This window comes from Bombus affinis, chromosome 13, assembly GCF_024516045.1.
Source record: "Bombus affinis isolate iyBomAffi1 chromosome 13, iyBomAffi1.2, whole genome shotgun sequence".
NCBI lineage: Eukaryota > Metazoa > Arthropoda > Insecta > Hymenoptera > Apidae > Bombus > Bombus affinis.
This window is the reverse complement of record NC_066356.1, coordinates 5276071-5299089: the sequence shown is the minus strand read 5'-3', so window position 1 is coordinate 5299089 and position 23019 is coordinate 5276071. Positions and strand designations below refer to the sequence as shown.

At 32.2% G+C, this 23019-nt stretch overlaps 1 protein-coding gene across 5 annotated transcripts; it reads left to right on the top strand.

The window, feature by feature from the left end:
- Positions 1–5141: 5141 nt before the first annotated feature.
- On the top strand, positions 5142–21593 carry LOC126923773 (sodium-dependent nutrient amino acid transporter 1-like). Of its 5 annotated transcripts, none has more exons than XM_050737557.1 (12): positions 5142–5223; positions 5300–5397; positions 13225–13308; positions 13640–13726; positions 14877–15126; positions 16164–16401; positions 16720–17094; positions 18093–18282; positions 19171–19347; positions 19432–19708; positions 20049–20143; positions 20471–21593. In XM_050737557.1, exons 2-12 carry the CDS (start codon positions 5389–5391, stop codon positions 20642–20644), a joined length of 1956 nt encoding a protein of 651 aa, XP_050593514.1. In that variant the 5' UTR covers positions 5142–5223; positions 5300–5388; the 3' UTR covers positions 20645–21593. The 5 variants fall into 5 exon arrangements, with proteins under 5 accessions (XP_050593514.1, XP_050593515.1, XP_050593513.1 ...); XM_050737558.1 differs by having other exon boundaries at positions 5178–5196; XM_050737556.1 differs by having other exon boundaries at positions 5203–5397.
- The last annotated feature ends 1426 nt before the right edge of the window (positions 21594–23019 follow it).

Genomic DNA, 23019 nt, shown 5'->3' with positions numbered 1-23019 from the left:
TCGCCTCTGTAAGAGAAGGTATAAGTACCAATAAACATTTGTAAATTGGTTTTTAGCTTTTGCCTGTGCTATCAATCTATATGAATGGAACGTTGAATTTTCTTTACAAGGTGGTACATACAGGATTTTCTACAGATGCACTTTCTTTTTTCGCGAACTTCATCTGCATTAGTGCATAAGTCTTCTTTTCTTCCGGAAAACGTGTTTCTTGTCACTTACGGTGTTTTCTACAAGCACTCTTCGTTTAGACTTTCTTTTAGAATACACACATGCAGATGAACATCAGGATAGTAATTGTTCCGTTATTCGAAAATTTCCTTATCCAAACATCCTAGTCCCAAGTTCGGAAATCTGACGTTCCACTGTGTCTAACAATAAAATTAAAGTGTTATTTAAAAAAAGAAGCGACATTTTATAGGCACCAGTCCAATAATTACAAACAATGCAGGAATATGAGATCCGGGAAATTTACTGTCTCTTTAAATCAATTCATTATAGGAAATTAACGTACCATGAAGATGTACAAATAAGAGACGTTGGTGAATTGAATGATGTCTGATTTAGATTTCCTTTCCTACCGCAATTGTATTGTGGTAAATGTCCAAAATATAGTCAGAGTATGGTCATTTTATCTATGTAATGACGGTGATAAACTCGGTATCCTGTAATAAAAAAGAATTCATCCATCATGATACCAGATAAAATTCATCAATTTGATTTATCGTTGCGTTAATTGCGTAAGGTACAAGGCAATGATTCCTCGCCAATGGAATAGACCGTGTTACGCAAATTTGTACAGAAAATTCTTGAAGTATACACTATTGCGACATGTCTCTAATCGAGTTTCTTTGAGGTTGAGAGGATCGGCGCGTAAACTTGTAAGAGAAATGGCTATTTGTTTGTTGAAATTATATTGCAGATGGTAAAACGTGAATTTGCATAAATATGCGTAATTTGCTAATGCCATTTAGATCCATATTTATCGAGATATATTTGTTCGTTGTGATCAGTACCAACTTTCACAAACTTCTTGTATGTTTTATAGGAGCTTTGTTCAGGTTTGAGCATCGCCTGAGAGTCGGTGATTTAAGATTGCAAAAACTGGTCATTGAAAAAAGGATCTGATATCGATCTTCTGATATTTAGCCTTTAGGAAGATATCTTTGTTGCTGTGATGAATTGAGGCTTGTTTTGTGAATATTCGCCAAAGAAAGATAAACTTGAAACTAAAAACAAACGAAAAAGATGTATCTGAATACTTGGAAAGAACTATCAAATCATGCGAAGAAAAATATATAGCTCAATTTAAAAAAAAAAAAGAAGGGAATTTTACCTTCGTCTCTCGAGAAATAATAAGGTACAAAAAAATATCCTTTGTCAAAAATATCCCTTCCTTGTGATCTTTGCAAAATTCAAAACATGTGAAAATTCTTTCATATCTGCAATACATCAGGAAACAAAGAGCTGTATGTATTGTACTGTAAAAAAGTATATATTGAAATCATTAAATTTGATATATGTATGTAAAAAAATATTCTATGTGAATATTTAGAGAACAAGACAATTAATTTTAAAGTAATAAAAATTGACTTCTCCGAAGACAGAATACGAAACGGTACCCGTTCCATTAGAGCTTTCGTACTTTCATGCCTCGTTCCCCAACCCTTAATGACGCACCGTAAACCAGAACCCAAAAGGTTACCTTTTAACCCGAATCGACTGGTAGTGAATTATCAGAATAAGTAAAATATACATTTTTTCATATTTCTTAACGTTATTATGATACGGCTTTAATCGGATTATTAAGATTTACGAGATAATATTTGTATTAACTTTAGGAGTAAGAAATCACCTCGCTCTACCTGTTCTACCTATTTCTCTACCTTAACCTGGGAACACCTTCGGGAATCTCAACTATCAACGTTCATCAATAGCGGTCATAAAAGTTGACTTAACTCTCAGTCAGAGCTTGTCACATTTTTCGGAGAAAATATTATATTATTCAGTCATCTATGGAGTAACTTTTCTGAAACTTTTTGACTTCGACGTGCGAATGAAATTCAACGAAAGAGAATCCATAGGAGCGTATCCATACCAATGACAAAGAGCAAAATTATTTGTTTATCTTTTCGTTTCACAGATGCTTTCCCATTCTGTCAATTTGACGTACGAGAGACACATTGATTTGCGAAAATGAGTAATGGATAAGGGTTAAATACTCAAGGACGCGTCCGAGGCATTCTTGCACACGTTCAACCAACCTTTAGGCAAATTGCTGGGGATGGACATTCGAATTTACTGACTTGGCATTTTCTCAAGATGAAGGAAGGTGGAGAAAATAGCAGATATGAATGCATGATTTGAAGAAAGAGAAAGTGCAACCCTTAATATACCAGACGCATCTGGTAGCGACAAGTCCTGAGGTGACCGCGTAAGAATCCCGAGGGACTGACTAACGGTTCACAGGAAATAAAGTAATAAAGCACACCGAGCTTAAAGAACAAGATAACCTTAAGGAACAAGTGTACCTTTTCCCAAACAATTCTGCATCAGGTTTTCTTTGTCCAGAACCAATCGTTGATCACTTAAACCATTTTTAAAGAGTCAATGGCTTTATGATCGTATTGTTGTGTTGAAATATACAGCCTGTCTCGTAACGTTTGTAACGCGCTTGGGAAATCTACAGAAGGCGCAAAATTAACGAGAGAAGTTCATACGAATACGTGTTCCATTTGATCTTGTTTCAAAATTATAGTATCAATAATCCGCAACTACCATCATAGAAGATGCTCAAAATGGCTAGCTAAAAAAGACTACCTTAGAAAATGACTCGAAGAAAATTCCATCATTACACATGCTGGTCTAATCGGTATAACTTTGTCGATCTATAGAGTTTCTTCACAATATCATCAATAAGCGAGATATTTGCACGTTCCGATTTAAATGCTTCACCCTGTGTAACAAACAAGTAGAGAGCCCGTCTTTGATGACTTTCGTCTGGATGCTGATTGTCAGTAACGTTAATGAAAATTGACGATGGTCGAAAATAACCAAAAGGGAATACTCTCACCGATAACGTGATATCGGTAACCAAAATGAATTTCTCTCGTCTATAATAGTTATAAACAACCACAAAGAAATTCTCTCATCTATAATGGTTATTGATAGGCAAAATGAGTTCTGTCGTCTATAATAGTTATGGGTAATCAGAGAAAAATTCAATCATATATAATTGTTATTGATAAGCAAAACAAAAGTTGCATAATCGACAATGGTTACCAAACAATTTAAATCATTTTCAATGGTTATTAGTAACCAGAACCAGTTAAACTAATCTACTAATTCTTATAACACATGTTCGTACGAACGTTTTTCATTGTTTTTACGTCTCTTGTCCACTCCTGAATTGGATTTCACATGTTATGATTACTCCGTATGTAAATTTAACTTTATCAAATTACGTTTAATCGTCTTCAAATCACCATTCGGTTACCGGCCTTCCTTTCCTCGTTTACGCAATCATATGAAACTTACGAATTTAAAATCTGGTACATATATAAACGGTGCAAAAGAATTTTTTTAGTAGGCAATTACAATCGGAGTTAACCAGTTTCCGGCAGATATAACTGGTTCGCCGTTCACTTTCACCTGCATAGATCTTCTTATCCCTTAACTACCTGTGAAGGACGTTTAATACGCGAATTTCTGCATATTGCATCGAATCCCAAGATATTCGTGGGAAATTCGGAAATTTCTATTTCGAATATTCTATTCATATTATAACATTGTATCCTTTTAATTCATCGTATTCTAAACTGCTTAACTACTGAGAAAGAATCTGCAAATTTCAATTTTAGAAGAACAAAGCCTCCATGTAGGAAAACATTGTATTCTGTACCTTTCATTTATTTCTTTAATCGCCTTCTTTCGAATAGAATTCCTTTTTATATCCGTTAATTCTCGCACTTAATATTGTTTATAATAAATTTGCAAGAAATATTCGAAGGGAGAAAGTGCAAGGTCTTTAAGACGTTGTGACGATTAATCCACGAAAAAAGTGGAGAAACCTTAGCCTTCGTTACGAGATTCTTTTATTTCGACTTCCTCTTCCAGTATTCTTTCGTGTCCAACTATGGTAACCAATGTAATTTACATTCATCCTTGATGCAAGAAAGTCTATAATCAAACAAGGTTCGTTATAAACCTTCCTCGGTCCCTAGACTTCACTCCTTTGTTTCATTGACCCTCGCTTCTCAGGATATTTGGGAATCTTAGAAATCCATGGCACTGGAAAACTGTCAATAACCGTGATATAAAATGGATAATATAGTATTCATTTATATCAATCTGATGATCTACAAATTGGTTTCACATAGTTTATAAACATAAAACAAAACTAAAACTAAACTTACCAATAACTACAGTGGTATCACAAAAATATACCAGCTCTTTGTTTATCCCTCCTCTTTATCCACTACATGCTTTCTCTTTATGCAAACATTCTCCCCATTTAAAGTTCATTCATCCATTCATGCATTCCTTCATTCATTTCAAATGTATAGTATATGAAAGAACATATGTATTACATAAGAAGAAATACGCATACTTTTCTTCATATCATCTGGATAAAATGTATGTCTATTGTTAAATATTACAATAAGTGCTCTACTTTAGACATTTTATATATTTTTACATGTTACATACAGTTCGTAAATTCTTGAAACCTTAAGGTAGGGTTTTTGTGTAATAACAATAAAAGCAGGTGATCTCCCTGAATTTTGCTTTAGACTAACCACAGGTTGCATGGGACTAGATGTAAAAAAATCATAGAAATCACTTGCTTTTATCGTTGTCACGTAAGAATCACCCTTTTAAGATACCCCCAAAAATGCATCAATATCCCCGATCTAACGAATATCGTCTTTTCCTATTTCGTTGCAAACTCTCCGAGCTCGATATGCATTATAATATATCGATGACACTAATATATTAGTATATGAATTTAACGACCATCAATCATTTCATCAAGATCGATCAAGGTCAGGATACTTCTGATGACAAAATTTTACACAAAGAAGAGCAGAAAGAGGAGGGATAGAGAGGAGTAGGGGTCGGGATTCCCCCATTCCGATCGAGTTTAGGTTTGCGATCCCTACCTCGCTTATTTTTCTGTCAGCGTGCCGCGGCAAATCACGGGTCAGTAGAAGTTCGATGCTCGTGAAGGTGATGTATATACCTGGTGTGATCGTTGCTATAGATGTCACAATGTTATAAACTCGAGATCCTTCGCGCGTTTCAGTTCGACGAAAATCATTGTCAACCTCCTCATTGGATATTCAGCGTTTTTCTGGGCTGTAGTCTCGCAATTTACCTGCTGAATCAATCAAGATGAGAAAGGTATCGTATTTCTTTTTTTTTTTTTTTTTAGTAAAATAGCCAAACTTTCGTTTCCCGCGAGGGCAAACCTTTCGTCTAGCAACTATTCTATTTCTTACGCTTCTTTTACAGTTTTTGACAATATTAGATGAATAGAGGCGAAATACAACTGTCTTGAGTCCACGAATAAATTGATTCAAAAGTTATGCGGTTCTAAAGTTTGGTACTCTTGACTTACTGTGTGTCTTACTTTAACGTGATAAATTTAGAAGACAGATTTTATTATTGATTTAAACACGTACCACAAAGTAGCGGAATATCGTTTTATTATTGATATATGAATCGATTTGCCAAGCAACATTTCTAAGCAAGCGTTAATGTCGGAAAAACGTATACAGCGGTCCGTAACTGATGGTACAATTGGGTACAGAGTGACTCTTCAAAGTGAAAAAATAAGTCGAAGATGTGGAGTAAAATCTGTTCGTATGATGTTTTCTGAGAAAATCGAGTGCGAAAATTTATCAACTATACTTAAACTTGACTAAGTGCAGACTAGCTGTGAGTAAACTATCAACAGGAGGTGATATTATACGTATGAAAACAAGCGAAGATTGTGAAATAGAACTTTTCCTTTCGCGAGCTCTTATTCTCAAGAAAATAAAGTTAATTAAGGTTACAAATTTCTATATGTTGATGGGAAATTCGAAAAAGGTAAAGACAGGCAGAATATATATTTAAATGTAATTTGCAATGAATGTAAGGAATATCCTCGTTGTCTAATATTTAATAGACGATACAAAGACGATTTAAATCCTTGTTTGAATCCCATTTCTTTAGATTTGTTATTGCTTGTTTGTTTCATACGAGTATGATGTTTTTTTTTAATAAAATAGGGAAAATGTCCATCTTTAATAATTTTCGGACACAATAGCAAAAGTTTGTCAGACACTAAGACGATATATTTTCAAATCTTATGACAAAATTTTATCCTACGGTTTTCACTTACTTTCGCGTGTAGTTTAATGTTCTGTCGATTATTTATTCTTGTCCGATCTGCAATTAGCCAAGTTTAAGTATAATTGTTATATTTACAAATTCGATCATTTTTCTAAAACGAAAAAATATGGTATGAAAAACCTTTGGTGTATATTTTCCCCTTATTTTTTCTTGTACAATCATTCTGTATCCAATCGTACCAACAGTTACGGACCACGCGGTATAGTGTTACCAATAATAATACTATTCGCATTATTTTTTCTATTACCGCGAGACAGTATCCAGTTATACTCATAGTGTCAACAAAGACGAAAGATCTAGTACGCATACTAGAAGGAAAGATATACGGAATTTTGCAATCTTTCTCGCGTAATAACTTTTGAATGAGAGGATTCCTAAGCTTAAAATTAGTATCGTTGAACTCTATTCGATATTTAATGTGGGTAAATGTAGGTTTTCGAACCAAAAAATTGAGCAGTTAGAGATAAAGTTTATACTTTCGAGATTTTACGATGTGTAGATTTTGTTTGTATTTGTGTAGTATTTGCAATATTTATTGCACTGTACGAGGCATATGTTGCAAATTTTGTATATGCTCATGGGAAATTCGAAAATATAAAGATAGCCGGAATGTATATAATTTGCAGGAATATGAGGAATATATTAGCGTTGTTCAATATTTAATGGATGATAAGAAGACGACTTAAACCTCTGTTTAGGTCTCATTCTATTAGTTCTGTTCGTCATATGAAGATTTCTAGAAAAGTAGAGAAAATGATAATATTTCAAGTGATTTTAAGACGCGTGGCAAATTTTTATGCGTTTGTGGGGAAATAAAGGATGAAAATATATAAAATGGCCAAAGTAAAGTATCCATTAGAATATTTAATAAACGAGACAAAATTACCATTTAGATTCCGTTTCTTCAGTTTTATTTCTATGAATTTTTTAGATGAATTTGTATCAATTTTTTCGGTAAAATGAAAGAAAATGTCTGAGGATATTTGTTACCTTTAAAGTGAAAGTTTTCTTACAATGCAATATTTGCAACTATTACCTCGTGTTATTATAATTTCAAATATTATATCAATATGATATTTAGTATATCAATTTAATATATCAATGAGTCGTGGATTATAATTCTATTCAGTTTAACATTTCTAACATTTACGACTGGTCCGTAAAGGGTTGACATTTCCTCAATCTAATTGATAGTACTACAACATATTAATACCATTACTTATCTTCGTGTAAAACGTATTCTCTGGCACGATCCACGCGAATGTTTCTGCAATTCCTAGTTCGAAGGTGAACAAGTAGCAGTCGATGACGTAGTCATTTAACAGTCATACTGATTAATAAGTGTAATAACCAAGGTGAAATTCAATTATCTTTCTTTTTCTTCAAATCAACAGGAAGATCTCGTTACTTAAGAAATATACGTGGTTATTAATTTTATTTTAAAAATAACGTGGCAAAAATTACCTCATTTTCCGGCGGATCCGCTTACTTTCTCATCGACTACAGGAGAAAAGAACTGAGACGCCGAAGCTTAGACTGAGAAGCTTATCCCAAATTTCTACCGGAACAGTCGCAAGATCCAGGCTGCGCCGATCTTTTTATCTCCTGCGTTAAACGCACTGTCCTTTCTGTTTCTCATAATTTTGGAAAATTACATCGTAATTTAAATTTGAAAAATGTTTAGTTCCATATAAGTATTCCAGAGACGAAACAATCACATCAAAATCACTTTTCTTTTTCTATGGAAAGAAAAGTCAACGCAGTACGTGGCAGATCATGCAAAGACGAAACTAAGGGCGAAGCTTTTCTTCCTGGGTGCATCCCAGACATTCGAGTTGAATTTTGTATTCCTCCCAACAAATCTCGCCGTCTTCCTCTATTCGTGCACACTCATACACACTCACTCACACACACACCTATTGTTTGATATACATACTAGTTTGAATTGTTGTTATTCATTAATTTCATAGAATATTTATCACTTTTCATATGGTATTTTATGTTTGAATCTAAACGATACGTTGCTAAATCTAACATTACCTATGCTTTCAAGTAATTCATCTTCATCCTTTAATTTTTTGGTGTAAAATAATTATGCAGATTGTAAATCGCGGATGCGGATTTGCGGATTATTCGATATAATCTATAATTAGTGCTGTGTTAGCTTCTTCATTGAGATTCGCTATCTTTCCATACCTCTTTATCATTTGTCATAGGCACTTATTTTGAAGTACATATTTGAAGTAGTTTAATACCGATGATGTAATTATTATTGACATACAGTGTAGCACCTGGTACGATCATCAGAATCTAAAAATGAAGAAACTTTGTTATAATTAGTTACACGGAAGTTTGCGGTAAGAAAATAGATTAGAGATTATAAAAAATTAGACAAGTTGTACAGTTTCAAACAAACATTAACTTTTCCAAGTAGTAAACTAATTGAATCTGTATCGACTGGAAGAATATTAAAAATGAGAAATGAAATAAAGATCAAAGGTGTAATCCCTAGAAAAATGTACAACGAATAAGATAAGCCTCGTTTGAAGTTGATTAGTCAATTAGTCATTGAGTTAGTAAAACAACCACTAGATACATAAATTGAGCTTATATTGATTAAAAGAATATTATAAATAAAAAGGAAATGTATGTCAAAGATATAATAAAAGATAAAAGTAGATTAGTTAATTAATTATCGAGCTACTAATAACAGCAATTTCAAAAACATGTTCTCGTTGAAAAATGCGTTTTAATGAAGTTTTAAGGTATCTACGGCTTAAGGTTTCAAATTCGGTAACCAAACCGCCTTGTGAGGACTATCGTGTTGTCTTTGAAGTCAAATAACGCTCCCATACGCATAGTCTGTGCAGATTATCTATCCATCTCAATATTGCATTTCGTGCGCATATTACACACACTACAGGATGCATCATAACATGTGGGACCCATTTCATGAATGAACAGGAGACACAAAAGCAGTGAACAAATTTCATATGGATGATTCTATTTGATCTTGTTCCAAAGCTGCAACCATTTTTGTGTTTCAATTTTCAATAGTCTTCAACTAGTTAGCTTCTCCATTTCCTCGAGAGATCGTGCAGGACCTGTTGCCTGGCTTGCTCGTTCCCCAAATTTAAATCCGTCGGATTTTTATCTCTGCGTCAACTTGAAAATAATCGTGCACTTGACACGTATTGCCGGTATCGAAGTATTAAGTTGTCTCAAAAGTTCCTTTCGTTTTATAAGGAAATAACAGATGCGCAACATACTTTGTTTCATATTATTTTACTAAATTATGTATTATTTCCTATTATTATTTTGTAGTAATAGAACAAAATGGATCATACATAATTCAGTAAAATAGTATAAAACAAAAAATATTGTGCATCTACTATTTCCTTATAAAACGAAAGAAACTTTTGAGTCAGCCAGATTCCAGATTCAACGAATGACTGGAATTTTCGAAAGATCGCTAAATTCTTTGATACGACGACTACAACCTTGCATGCAGACCGTGGGTGGCTGTATCCAGCATCTTATACGAAGGTAATCAGTTGCGCATCATTGGAATACTAAAATGCCTTGACTTTGGAAGAAGGTCAGGCGGAACACATTTTCGTATGAACTTTTTTTCACTGCTTCTGTACTCTCCTATCCGCTTCTGAAGTGGATCCCACATATTATGGTACAGCCTGTATAACCACCTATCGCCAGCCACTGACGCATCTCGCCAAACGAGCTCTGACTTTATTTTCCCGAATTCATCTTTAAAATTTTGGGAGCGTGTCTTTGAAATGTACTTCTAATTTATGTAAACCACAGAAGATCGACCTTTTGCAGCAGTTGCTCGAGAATGCCTGCTTAAAAGTTTTAGGGCACCTTTCACTTTCAATCAAACTTTTCCAGTGAAATTTTTAACACAATAACTACTTTCTTCGTTACATAAAATAACAAGTTCACCGATAATCTATCGTGTCTTTTTACGATTACTTAAATTTTCCCAGGTTTGAAGCAGGTATGGTAATTATCCTAACAGTTTACATAAAGTATAATGAATCGAATGATTCAGTGATCTTTGAGAGTTAAGGTGGAGTAATTATCTTCTAAATCGTTCATTCCAAATTCTTCGTCATTTTATCACACCGCCGAAGGTTTAAAAAGAGAATGACAAAAATATCTCGTCAATCTCGTCTCATCGATGTATAAAAATATTTGTCATTATCTATCCGCTTACGAGATTGAGAATAAATAATCATCCTTCTCCCCGTTTCTGCCGCGTCGTTATCAATTTCTATGCGAAGCATTACTAGAACTACGAGTAAATACGAAAGCAAAGGCACAATCACTTTCATGATGTTATAACACGTTAGCCAGAGAAAAATGTCTTAAATATGTAGATCGTGAAAGTTTCTTTGTTACTTTCGTAACGAAATTTCTTTTCTCTTCCATTGTTTCAAAATATACGTAATCATTTGATCGATATATAAAAAGTCTGTGATTCTTACTCTATATAGAGTTTTAAATATGATGTGTTAAAAGGATGAATGAAAGTATGCCAATGACAATAACGCGACATCCGGAAGTTGTAATTATTCAGAAGGTCTAATAATACGTACTAGTAACTTTGACATTATGACTGTAAAAAGTTGTTTGACCAGTTATTTTCGTAATGAGCTACGAAATCCTATAAAATAAGAATACAGAAAAGAAGAACCTGGCTAAGAACAAATTTCCTCATGAAGGCAATGATTTCACGGCCTGCTATCCCGAAACAAGAAAATAGTAAAATAATATCTTAAAAATTACGTTTTTATCTCTATGACATTTTATGTAATATTATTGTTGGTAAAAAAAAATGTATGTATATTAAAATTGTGTTCGAGCAACGTGTTTTTGATGTTTTAAATTTCGTTGATTCCAGGATGATTAATTATATTAAATATCATTATATCGGTAGATTATTGTCGGACTGCGAACATCTATGCAAATTTGTATTTTTATGAAAATGATGAAAAAGGTGGGACTTTAGATGGCAGAGTATTTTTGCATTTTCAAATTTCCCATAAATCCATAATATATAAATAAATAGCTTTTGGACTTGTCTTATCCGTCTCATTTTGTTCAATGAGAATGCCATGGAATTAATATAATTATTATAGCTATATAATTAATATGGTTATAGTAAACATTATTAGAAATTACTACTTGCAATTTACTTGCAATCTCTCTCACTGAACAATTATGTTCGTGTAAAAACAAATTTGTTCAATCGGTCGATAAATGACGAATGAAAAATAAGATTGTATTTATAAATAACAATTAATTTCATCATTTTAAATAACGTGTTTAGGCCTGTTCAAATACTAAATAATTTATTTCCCTTTTCTGTCACAAGTTTTATGTAACAAATTATTCTCTACTTAAATAATTATTTAAATGAAAATTTAGTCAATAAAGCCAAACGTTGTTAACTAGAGTGATACAATTTTTCAATACGGATTTCGTCATATTTTCTGTTAATTATTATTCATGATTCTCTCAGCACATATTCCTTTCATAGACGAGTGTGTGGCAACGATCGTTAGAAATCAGTTCGTCATATTATATTGCGATATTTTCTTTCTTGTAACTTTATTAAATAGATCATAACGTGTGATACACTTTATATGCAATATATGGTCGTAACTGCACCTGTTTCATTGCATACATTGTTTCCTTCGAAGGATGATTTCTATTCTATAGTTTCACAGCTGGATAATGTTTCAAAATACTGTTGGATGATTTCCGAAGTGCATAAAACGTCGCGTATTCCACGCTGATCGAGCGTTGTAGAGGTATGCAGTTCCGACCACAATTATGTTTATCGGTATGATGTCGTGGTATTGCGTGCGCACAATGCCGAGTGGCAATTATGGGAGTAATTGTACGATGTTATGCGTCGCATTCAAAGCTTTTCACTTTCGACCATTCTCTTTGTAAGGGACGACCTGAAGCGGTAAATGATCTAATTTAAAGTTGACACTTACGCTTTTAATTTTATCTTTCGATAATAAAAACTAAAAGAAGTCTTTCTTTTATCATTGGCCTTGTGTCTATTCGGCATAAAATGTATTGCTAATAGAATTATTTTTAAATTCTTTTCTTAAATTGATCGCTTGAAATGGATATTCGTTTCGAATATAAATTTATTATTATTATTATATTATTCAAGATTAATACATGAATGTCACTTACACTCGGCTTTGTCGATGTGTTTTACAATATCTCACATTTTATTAGCGAATTTTTTACGTTCCCCTATTTTTTAACAAAAGTGCGAAACAAAAAAGAAGTTAATTAAGTTATTTGGCTAAAACTATGTCTTAAAAATATTTACAACATATAATAATGCTCGGCAAATTGTTTCATTGAAGAGACGAAAATTTTTTGGGGGGGAAATATACATACACTTTATGAGATATTATATTATACTATTATTATATTTATTATCATCATTCTTGTAAGATAGCAACAATTTACTTCACTCTGTACACGTTGAAAGATATTTAAATTGCAACTTGCGTCGCGTGTAGTGTTTCAGATTGTGGAAAGTGTCCTTGCGAGGTAGGTGGAAATGTCTATACAGGGATATTACATAGTTCTTTTGTGTCATGGTTCTCTCAAGTTACTTTTAGCTCTATCGCATGCAGTTTGTTTGAAAAATAATCAATCAAATGCTTTGCGAATATTTTTGGGATTGTGAATCTTGTAAATATTTTTCAACTGATACTAAAGATTTAAGTGAACGTTTCAAAGAGTAAGTGTAATCATTTAATAACGTTTTCGTACCAGGGACGACAGAATGTTGCTTTCATTGGAGATGATGGACACACAACTAACGATTTTCAACGCGCCACGACAGGTGACGATGGAAAGGTAAATAAATATTAAGAATTTTAATATTTCTAATAATTATACTCTTACTAAATCACAACTTAATTATTGCACAATATGAAAATAAGAAAGTTATTAAGCATTGATAATAATTCTATAATAGCCCAGTTTGGATAGTCTTTCTGAAATTGTATAGAGTTCTAAATAATCACAGAATAACGATTGCATAATTCTGATCTTAGTTTCTAACTTCAACTTGACATTTCTATAGTGGAAATGGAAAAAATTTAAATACCAAGAATAACGATCTACAGAGATGAAGGAGAGAAAAATAAAGAATATCAAAATGCATAGAATCTCATTCTGATTTCAGTTTCAAGATAACAGTTCCTACAGTTTCGCCTATGAATTACAGGAAGATCGCAAATTGCCACTCTCTTTGATGCTTTCTGATGAAACAGTACGTTGATTGAAACCTTTAGAAATTTAGCCTAGTAAATTAAAAATACTAATTTTTATAACATTAATATTAACATTACATTCCTTTATTGTATAGAGGCTTATGCCTCTTACAATGTCCCTGTACATGTGCACACTTGGCACATTTTTTCTCTCTCTTAGTTTATTCCTTAAAACTAAATCTTAATTCATTACTTATTTAAATATATCTCTTTCTTATTTATTATGTAGATTACTATATGTACATCTTCAGTCTTTGCTATTCGTTCATGCAGAAAGCTCTAAACTTCACGTTTCCTTTTATGAAGTTTGCCACTTTTCAGATTTGTTTTTCTGTTATTATTGTTGCTATTTCTGTCCATTTCTTACTTCCTGGTGTGATTGATCTGGTGTATATATTTTCTATTTTCTATTCCTCCGGTGTTGTATAGTTAACATATAATAGGTTCTAATCTATTTTATATTTCAGATTTTGTCATATTATCAATCTTACCTGTCTTATCAATCTTACCTGTGCAATAATTCTTATCCACAGTGATATATTTAAATACAGATAGTTTATTGCTTCCATTGCTGCTACATATCCTTAATTCTTTTATGTCTCACTGCATATAAAGATTGTTGCTCTGTTTTTGTCATTTTTCCATAGCTTTTGTATATATTTTCTACTATGATTTGTTATGTCTTCTATGTCCTACAATCAGTTGATATTTTTGTACCTAAATTGCCGTAGTTGACACGTAGCTAGGTGATTCAGTTTTTATAACATTATTATCACACAAATTATTATCATAATTTAATAATAATATTTATAATATATATAGACCATAGTAAATTGATTTGACTTGTTCTTCATTTACATTTTCTAAAATCCTTGAGTATAGTCCTCAGATATGGTGTTTGTAAGCTTGGTGCTGAATACAACTGAGCAGAAAATGTTCCCCAATTTCCAACTCCAAATCATTGCAAATCAAATTGATCGGTTTCGTTGATCCTAACAAATAATTTAATAAAATTGTAATCTATAACACATTGAATTTAATATTATTATCGTAATTTGATATTTAATATAAACATTAATCAAAATATTTTATAAATATCGAGTCTCTTTTCTTCTTTCCTTAAATCCCCTTTTCTTCAAATTTTCATAGATTACAACGGATAATGAAATCAAGAGAGATACCTGGGGCAATGGATTAGAATTTCTAATGTCCTGCATCGCCATGTCCATAGGTCTGGGCAACGTTTGGCGATTTCCATTCACAGCTTACGAGAATGGCGGTGGGGTATTTCTAATACCTTACATCATCGTCTTGTTCCTCGTTGGGAAACCATTCTACTATTTGGAGATGATCATGGGGCAATTCAGCAGTAGATCTTCGGTGAAAATGTGGTCAGCAGGTGTGATATCAAACCAATATTTTATAAATATCTTATCTATTATTATTATTTGATACACCTTCTGCTACAAAAATTAATTCAAATTAATATTCAATTTATTCTTTGATAAATAATATTAAAAGTATAGTTATACCTATAAAAAAGGTATTTTTTATAATGCTTGTGGAAACACTTTGAATAAAGTGTTTTAGATTATTCATAATTGAACACTTTCACACCCTTTGTATTTTAACAGGCTATTTACTAACTAAATGGTACATGTGCTTTTCTCAAACTGGTGTTCAATTTTGATACATTATATCTTCTTTACAAAATCAGCGGAAGAGTGTGTTTCGGTTGTTAATAGTTTAGACGTAAAACGAGAGTTTCCCTCACAATATCAAAAGAATTCTGAAAGAGTTAATTAGATCTTACAAATTCTCGATCCCATTTCACAACGGCAATTGTACATGATGAACCAAGAACGTAAAAATTTTAGCAGGAAGTGCAACATTGAGGACCGGTTTCGCAAGTTAAAGTCGTTTGTTATATGGACCGTATACCGGTGTATGCTTCGTGTAACAGGTTTAAATTATGGGTTAAATCATGCCCCATAAGTCATTATTGTTTCCACTCGAGTATACTGATCCAGAATTCTCGCATTCTTACGACACGTCAATTGTTATCGAAAGATAAATAAATCAGTCCTTATTTGAAATATAGATAAATTTTGGAATATGGGTCACTTTAAAAATTTAAATAGGAGAATTCATATAATTTCAAAAAAAAAGATGTTCATTAATTGTAATATTTTTACTTGAAATTAGTCTTTTTCAATATTAGGTCTAATTCAAGGTTGACTCTGAAATTCGATAGTTATTTCCAAAAAGTTGAATTCTTGAAATCTAAATTTGGTTTTATCGAAGAATCGATTATAATTATTGCGAGTACGAAAGCGTCGACTGGAAAATAAATTCGATTCCATTCAATTACAATGATATCAGTTAATCTTGAAACATTGCTGATTTCAATTTTATAATTTGGACATTTAATTGCAGTACCTGGATTTCGAGGTGTTGGCTGGGCACAAATGTTCTCGATGCTCGCGGTAGGAACATACTATTGTTTTCTGATGTCGATAACCCTTTTTTACCTCATTGCAAGCTTTCAATCCTCACTGCCTTGGTCCACGTGTTTGGAAGAATGGGGAAATTCTTGCTCCGATTCGGGAAGCTCTTATAACATCAGCAAACGAAATAGTACAAATATGACCAGTTCTGCTGAATTTTTCTTCAGGTGAAATCTTTTTAATCTTAACAACTCGAAAGTAAACATATTTATTGAATATTTGGAATATTCAGAGTTTGGTATAGTTGGAAATTGGGATGTTTAAAAATTGGAATATTCTAATATCGCAAATGTAACTTGTTTGAATTTGAAATTTTGAATATATCAAGTATATGGAATACTTAAAATACAATATCTACAATATTTCAATACATACAATACAATATATAAAATTATAAAATAACATTAAAAGATAATAATTCCATTAAGATGACATCACTTCATATTATAATAACAAATCATTCTTTCTTTCTCTCTTACCATCAGAAAAACTGTGCTGAAAGAAAAACATACTATTCAGGATGGCGTCGGATTGCCAGATTGGAGTCTGACAATTTGCTTGTTTACTGCGTGGGGCTGCATATTTGCTGTCTTGGCACGTGGTGTGAAGAGCTCAGGGAAAGCGGCCTATTTCCTCGCGATCTTTCCTTACATCATCATGATAAGCTTGCTGGTTAGAGCGGTTACCTTAGACGGTGCTGTGAACGGGATCATTTTCTTTATAAAACCGAACTGGGAGAAGCTGTTCGATGCACACGTCTGGTACGCGGCTGTTACACAGTGTTTCTTTTCACTGTCGGTCTGCTTCGGCGGTGTCGTCATGTACTCGTCGTACAATGACTTCAGACATAACATATACAGGTTACTTATTACTTTTATTTTTTTTAATTATTTTATTTTTTTCTAGAAAATTCAGGTGTTTAGCTAAATAGGTAGTTCAACGGAATAACTAACAATTCATACATTAATTACTTCAAATATTACTTTAGTACAGGTTTTATTTATTGACTTTTGTTTTTTATTTTTTATAAAATGGTAATTCATTAGAACAACTAAAATGTTTTCTACTTTATTCATATTTTATTATTATTTCAATCAATGGTCTTCAATTTTGATCTGCTTTTAATTGCTTTCATTATTTTTATTTTTATTTTTATTTTTATCCTTTGTTAAATCGAATGGAAAGAAATTACAGATTACAGGTGTCTTGGAAAATAACGAGTTTTTAGAATAATTGATATTGATATTATAGTATTTTCTTAATGAGCAATTCTAATTTAATGGAAATTTTTGTTCGATGAAATTAAGGAGATAATACTTGTCTAGCTCTAGGATATCGTTCTACTTAAAGGATTACAAATCCGTATTTCTTCTCTAAGAATTTTCTTAATAAATACCTTTTAAAAACAATATGTCGTAAATATCCATTTGTTTTGCCAATCAAATATTATAACGAATATTTTACTTTAGATATTTCATATTCTGTGCACTTTTGCCCGTTCAAATTTCTTAAACATGCATCTATCATTCTAAAAAGATAAAAAAACAGCAGTAAGATAGTGTATACATATATGTAAATCAATTTCAAAAAAGTAATCTTGAATCAAGATTTGCGTTTCAATTACAGTGATATTTTTAAAGTTCTTCCATTAAAACTATGAACTTTAATAACTTGAATTGAAAAAGGACATCATCGCGTAGATTTCTTTTCAAATCATTATCTTTCAAAATCAACAATTCCTTTTTATGAACGCTACTACATCTTTTATCAGAATAACTCGATCTAACTCTCACGTTTAAAGTTCATCGTAGAAACTCAGAGTGAATGACATTTTTTTCTTTTTCTCTTTTTGCTCCAGAGATGTCTTAGTTGTAACGACGTTGGATACGTTCACAAGTTTAATGGCTGGCTTCACCATTTTTGGTATCCTTGGAAATTTAGCTCACGAACTAGGTACCGAAGACATCAGCAACGTTGTTCGTGGTGGAACCGGTCTTGCTTTCGTCTCTTATCCAGATGCCATTGCAAAGTTTAATGTTCTACCGCAAGTAAGGAATCTAGTACACGTTTAATTGCTATGCAACCACTATTTTCCCCTTTGCGCGATAAACGTGATTTCAAGTAAAGAGGTAAAAGGATGTGTTCAAACGTAAAAGAGTTCTCCTTTAATCGCTTTTAGTGATTTATTTCATTACTTCTGTTTCTTCTGTAGATGGTTTATATTTCTTTTTTTATTTCTGTTAGGTTGTAATTCACTGAAAAAAGTGAAATATTTCATTATTACTTAGCTATTATCTGTTATGTGTATTTTAGTATATTTATAATAATAATAACTTATTTGTACTTTTGTTCTATAGTCCATTACAATAGAAAGTTGCTGCGTTCTTATTCTTAGTTTCCTATTCATATTCTTATATTCCTGCATTGGGTTCTTAGTTGCTATATTATACCACTATTTTGTTGTATTATATTACATTACTCTTAACTCTTAATTCTTTCTTAATAATTACTATGTTGTTATATGTATTATATTAGGCTAATATGGTATATCAACGTAGTTTAATGTAGCATATATATATAGATATATATACACATATATCTCTATGGACTGCTTATAATCCGCTGACAATGAGATCAAAGATGAGCGTGAATTTGAAGACAGAGTGTTTATTTATATATTTCTATGTTGATATATATATGAAATAAGCCTCTTATATTATATTGGATTGTATTATTATTAACTTCCTGTTATTATTGTTATGTTGAAATCTTATTATTTACTTCTCTATCAGCAAATTAAATTACATAGAAATTAAATTAAATTAAAAGAAAAACGAAACAAAATTTCAAGCCATTGTACTCATATCCAATGATATATACTATAATTTTCATAAGTACAAGTTTTATACATAACTTTTACTTTTCACAATTTTCAGCTTTTCTCGGTACTCTTTTTCTTGATGCTTTACGTCCTCGGAATCGGAAGTGCCATCGCATTGGCCGGTGCTATTATCACAATTATCAGCGATCAATTTCCAAATTGGAGGTACATATACATAGTGACCGGTACATGCACCTTTGGATTTTGCGCTGGAGTCATTTATTGCACGCCCGTAAGCAGTATATCAATGATCATTTACATTATCGTAAAAATAAACATAATGAATGTGCATAGTTCTTTTTTTAAATACGTACAGGGTGGCCAGTTTATACTGGAATTGGTCGATTACTATGCTGGATCCTTTATCGTGTTTATTTTGGCTACTCTTGAGATAATTGGAATTTTCTGGGTATATGGCCTGGAGAATTTTTTGGACGACGTGGAATACATGTTAAAAAGAAGGCCATCGGTTTATTGGAGACTTTGTTGGACTCTTGTTGTTCCAATATTACTGGCTGTGATCCTAGTGTATACCATAATCAATCTGAAACCTTTGACTTATAGTGGTATCTCTTATCCTGACAGTGCTCATGGTATGTATTTGCTTTATTATTATTAGTCATTGTTAACAAACCATTTAAAAAGCTGTTTTAAATTGAAATGTATCTTTATATTGTCTGCATAATACAAAATATATTTTATGAACTAAGTTACAGGAATAAATTAATTCAATTGATTCAATTATCGCTATTATTAATCGTTGAGGCCCAGTTTTCCTGCAGAGGATTAATACGAGTTTGTTATGATTACCTTTTTGCCATTATTATCACTGATGAAATCTTACAATGTTCTACAAACAAATATAACTCATAATCTTCTGTTATATTGCAATTTTTTATTTTTTAATTGTTATATTTACAATTCCAATTACAGCAGCAGGCTGGACAATTTGCACGTTTGGCATTCTGCAAGTTCCTTTCTGGATGATTTACGCTATAATCTCGAAAAGAAATTTATCTCCACTCGAGGTTTGTATCAAAAGAAGATGATTACGTTTAAGTAGAAATTCAAATCCCATAGAAAATTATTTCTATCAGAATTCCATAGAAGATTGTTATATTTGAATCAAAATTTTATAACGTAGAAAATTATCATATTTATATTTCAATTAAAATTACACAACAGGAAATTATAATATCTCAATTAACAACTTTATAATATAGAAAATTATTATACTTAAATTTAAATTTCATCGGAAAGCCGTAGGAAATTATTTGGTTTAATTTAAAGTTTCATAAGAAAGTCATTTAAATGGCAGTTTGATTAAATAATTACCAAATTTCAAAATCTCACAGATGATCAAGTCGGCGTTTAAACCTTCGTCAGATTGGGGACCGAAGAATTCCAAAGAACTGGATTCTTGGATCGAATTTAAGGAGACCAAAAGGAAAATTCGAGAGAAACGTGAATGTTCCAGAATTAAACAGTTCGTTTATGTAATACTCTGCTGGGAAGATAAGCTCGTGTAAAGATGAAGGAAAACCTTTCACGATAATTAACAATCTTCCTTCTGTCGACTGCTAAAATATTTATCACGAAAGAACAACTTCGAAAATGAAATTGTCTGACATAAACTTGACACTTGATAGATTTTGTTCAGAAACGAAGAAGATAATATACAACTACAAAAATCATACTATCTTTTATATAAATCGATCTCGAGAAACCGTTTAATACAAAAAACATGACGAAATCACTAAAACACAATAGATACGTTCATTTTCGGAGAATCTCTTTCGATTCAAACTTGCCGTTTTAGAAATAATTCGTACCTGCGTATTTTTTCGCTGTAATTAGGTTGTAGACTTATAGAACAAAACACGATTGAGTTTTTTCTTTTTGTAAAGTAAGGACACTCCTTGTTAGTAAGAAAGCTTATTTTTATCACGGATAAACGAGAATTGACGAATATTTAACTCTTTCACTGTTGCCAAAGCAACAAGTATTATTTCATAGTATTTCCTTGAATCTGTTAATATGTGTTATAAATTTTGTTAAAGAAATACGTATGTATTAAATTAGATTTCTTCTTCTTTTTTTAACACGGTTTACTTTAACAATTAACACGATTAACACTGGACCTGAAACTGAAGAAAAACTGAATCTTTCTCGTAGAAGGTATTTGCAGCTGAAAGGGTTAAAACAACGATCAAGTAAACATAGAATTATAAAATGACAATTTAATAAATTAAATACACACTTACAAATAATATATGTATGTTCGTCGTTCTCGAACTAAACATAGTTCTCTTCTGGTGTCATATACATAAATACAGTATTAATTACAAGAGATATAGGACTCGTGCTATAAACTGCATTTAGGAAATATTTAAGCGAACGTAGTTTTATTTATTAACATTCGAATAGGTTTTAATCGCAATGTATTTCAAAAATAAATAGATATTAGCAACAATAAAATCTGTAATTAATAAAATATCATGACTCCCCTAGGTGTGCATTTAGACGTTTCGTAAAAATACTTATTAATTTAAAACAAATTACTGATGAAAATGATTACTAGTAAAAACTGTTTGTGATATAATCTGAGATGTAGGTCGTGATAGTGATAGAAAGAAACACTTGAGTATATTTAACAATATATATATTTATTATGATATACTCTATATGTACACTTTGTACAGAACTCGCGATTACTATTAGCGACTAGCGATTCGCGATTACAAGTTCGACTTCTGGTTAACGCGTTTTGATGCGCGATACAAGTTCGAATAATGATTGCCTGAGATACCGAAGACTTGGATCAATTATTCGAAATACTATTTCTATTACTCGAAATATCCTCAGGCGATATCTTTATCAAAACGCATCTTTGAAAATACAAAGGTACGTTCAAAACTTTCTTTTATTTATTTACAGGTATTTTACAATCAATTCTCGCATTGAAAATTTTGAGTAAGTTTCTCTGGCGTGGCGCAGTGACATGGCTAATTATTTATAATAAGTTTATTTCTAGCTGAATCTAGTGCTTAGATCTAAAGGATAGTGTTTTCTTAGTCTACGGATCTGGTCCGACGTATTACGTAATTTAGTAATTAGAGGGTTTCGATGTTTGTTAACTCTTATGATATATGTCTTACTACATTTTGTTATTTCTTCTTTGACTGTGGGTATCTTGAGGTCGCGATGTATTGCTTCGTTGATAACATACCAGGGTGCATCTATTAGGGATCTTAGAGTTTTCGATTGGAAGCGTTGAAGTGTTTCAATGTTGGAATTACTTGCTGTTCCCCATAGTCCGTAGGTCCAGACAGGTTTTATTATGGTCTCATAGAGCGTAATTTTGCTCTGCGTGCTTAAGTTGGAACGTCGGTCAATGAGCCACTAGAATTTTTTAAGTTTGGCCTTGAGTTGCTTCGATTTGTCTATGATGTGTTGTTTCCATGTCATTCTCCTGCCCAGAGTCATGCCCAGATATCTGACTGAATCCTTCTTAGGAATTGTAATTTTGTTAATGGTCACCTGAGGGTAGCTTTGTTTTCGCAGCGTGAAGGTTACATGTGTGGAGTTATTTTCATTAATTTTGAAGCCCCATTTGTGGAACCACTTTTCCATAGAGTCGAGACCTCGCTGGAGGATGGAGGATGCAATTATCGGGTCTGCGTGGGATGCTAATAGCGCTGTGTCATCAGAAAATGTTGCTGTGGTTATCTCTGTTAAAGTTGGTAAATCGGCAGTGCAGGTGGAGAACAGCAGGGATTCGAGAACACTGCCTTGGGGTATGCCAGCTTCTATTGGAAATGTTGTGGTTGTGGCGTCTAAATATTTAACCATGAATTATCTATTGGTTAGGTAGGACTTTAGGATGGAGTAGTAAGTGTGTGGT

Excerpts from the sequence above, each read along its gene's own strand:
- LOC126923773 (XM_050737557.1), top strand. Across the intron at positions 16,402-16,719 it reads TCTGCTGAATTTTTCTTCAG|AAAAACTGTGCTGAAAGAAA; the intron begins GTGAAATCTTTT and ends TCTTACCATCAG. Across the intron at positions 19,709-20,048 it reads TTATCCTGACAGTGCTCATG|CAGCAGGCTGGACAATTTGC; the intron begins GTATGTATTTGC and ends TTCCAATTACAG.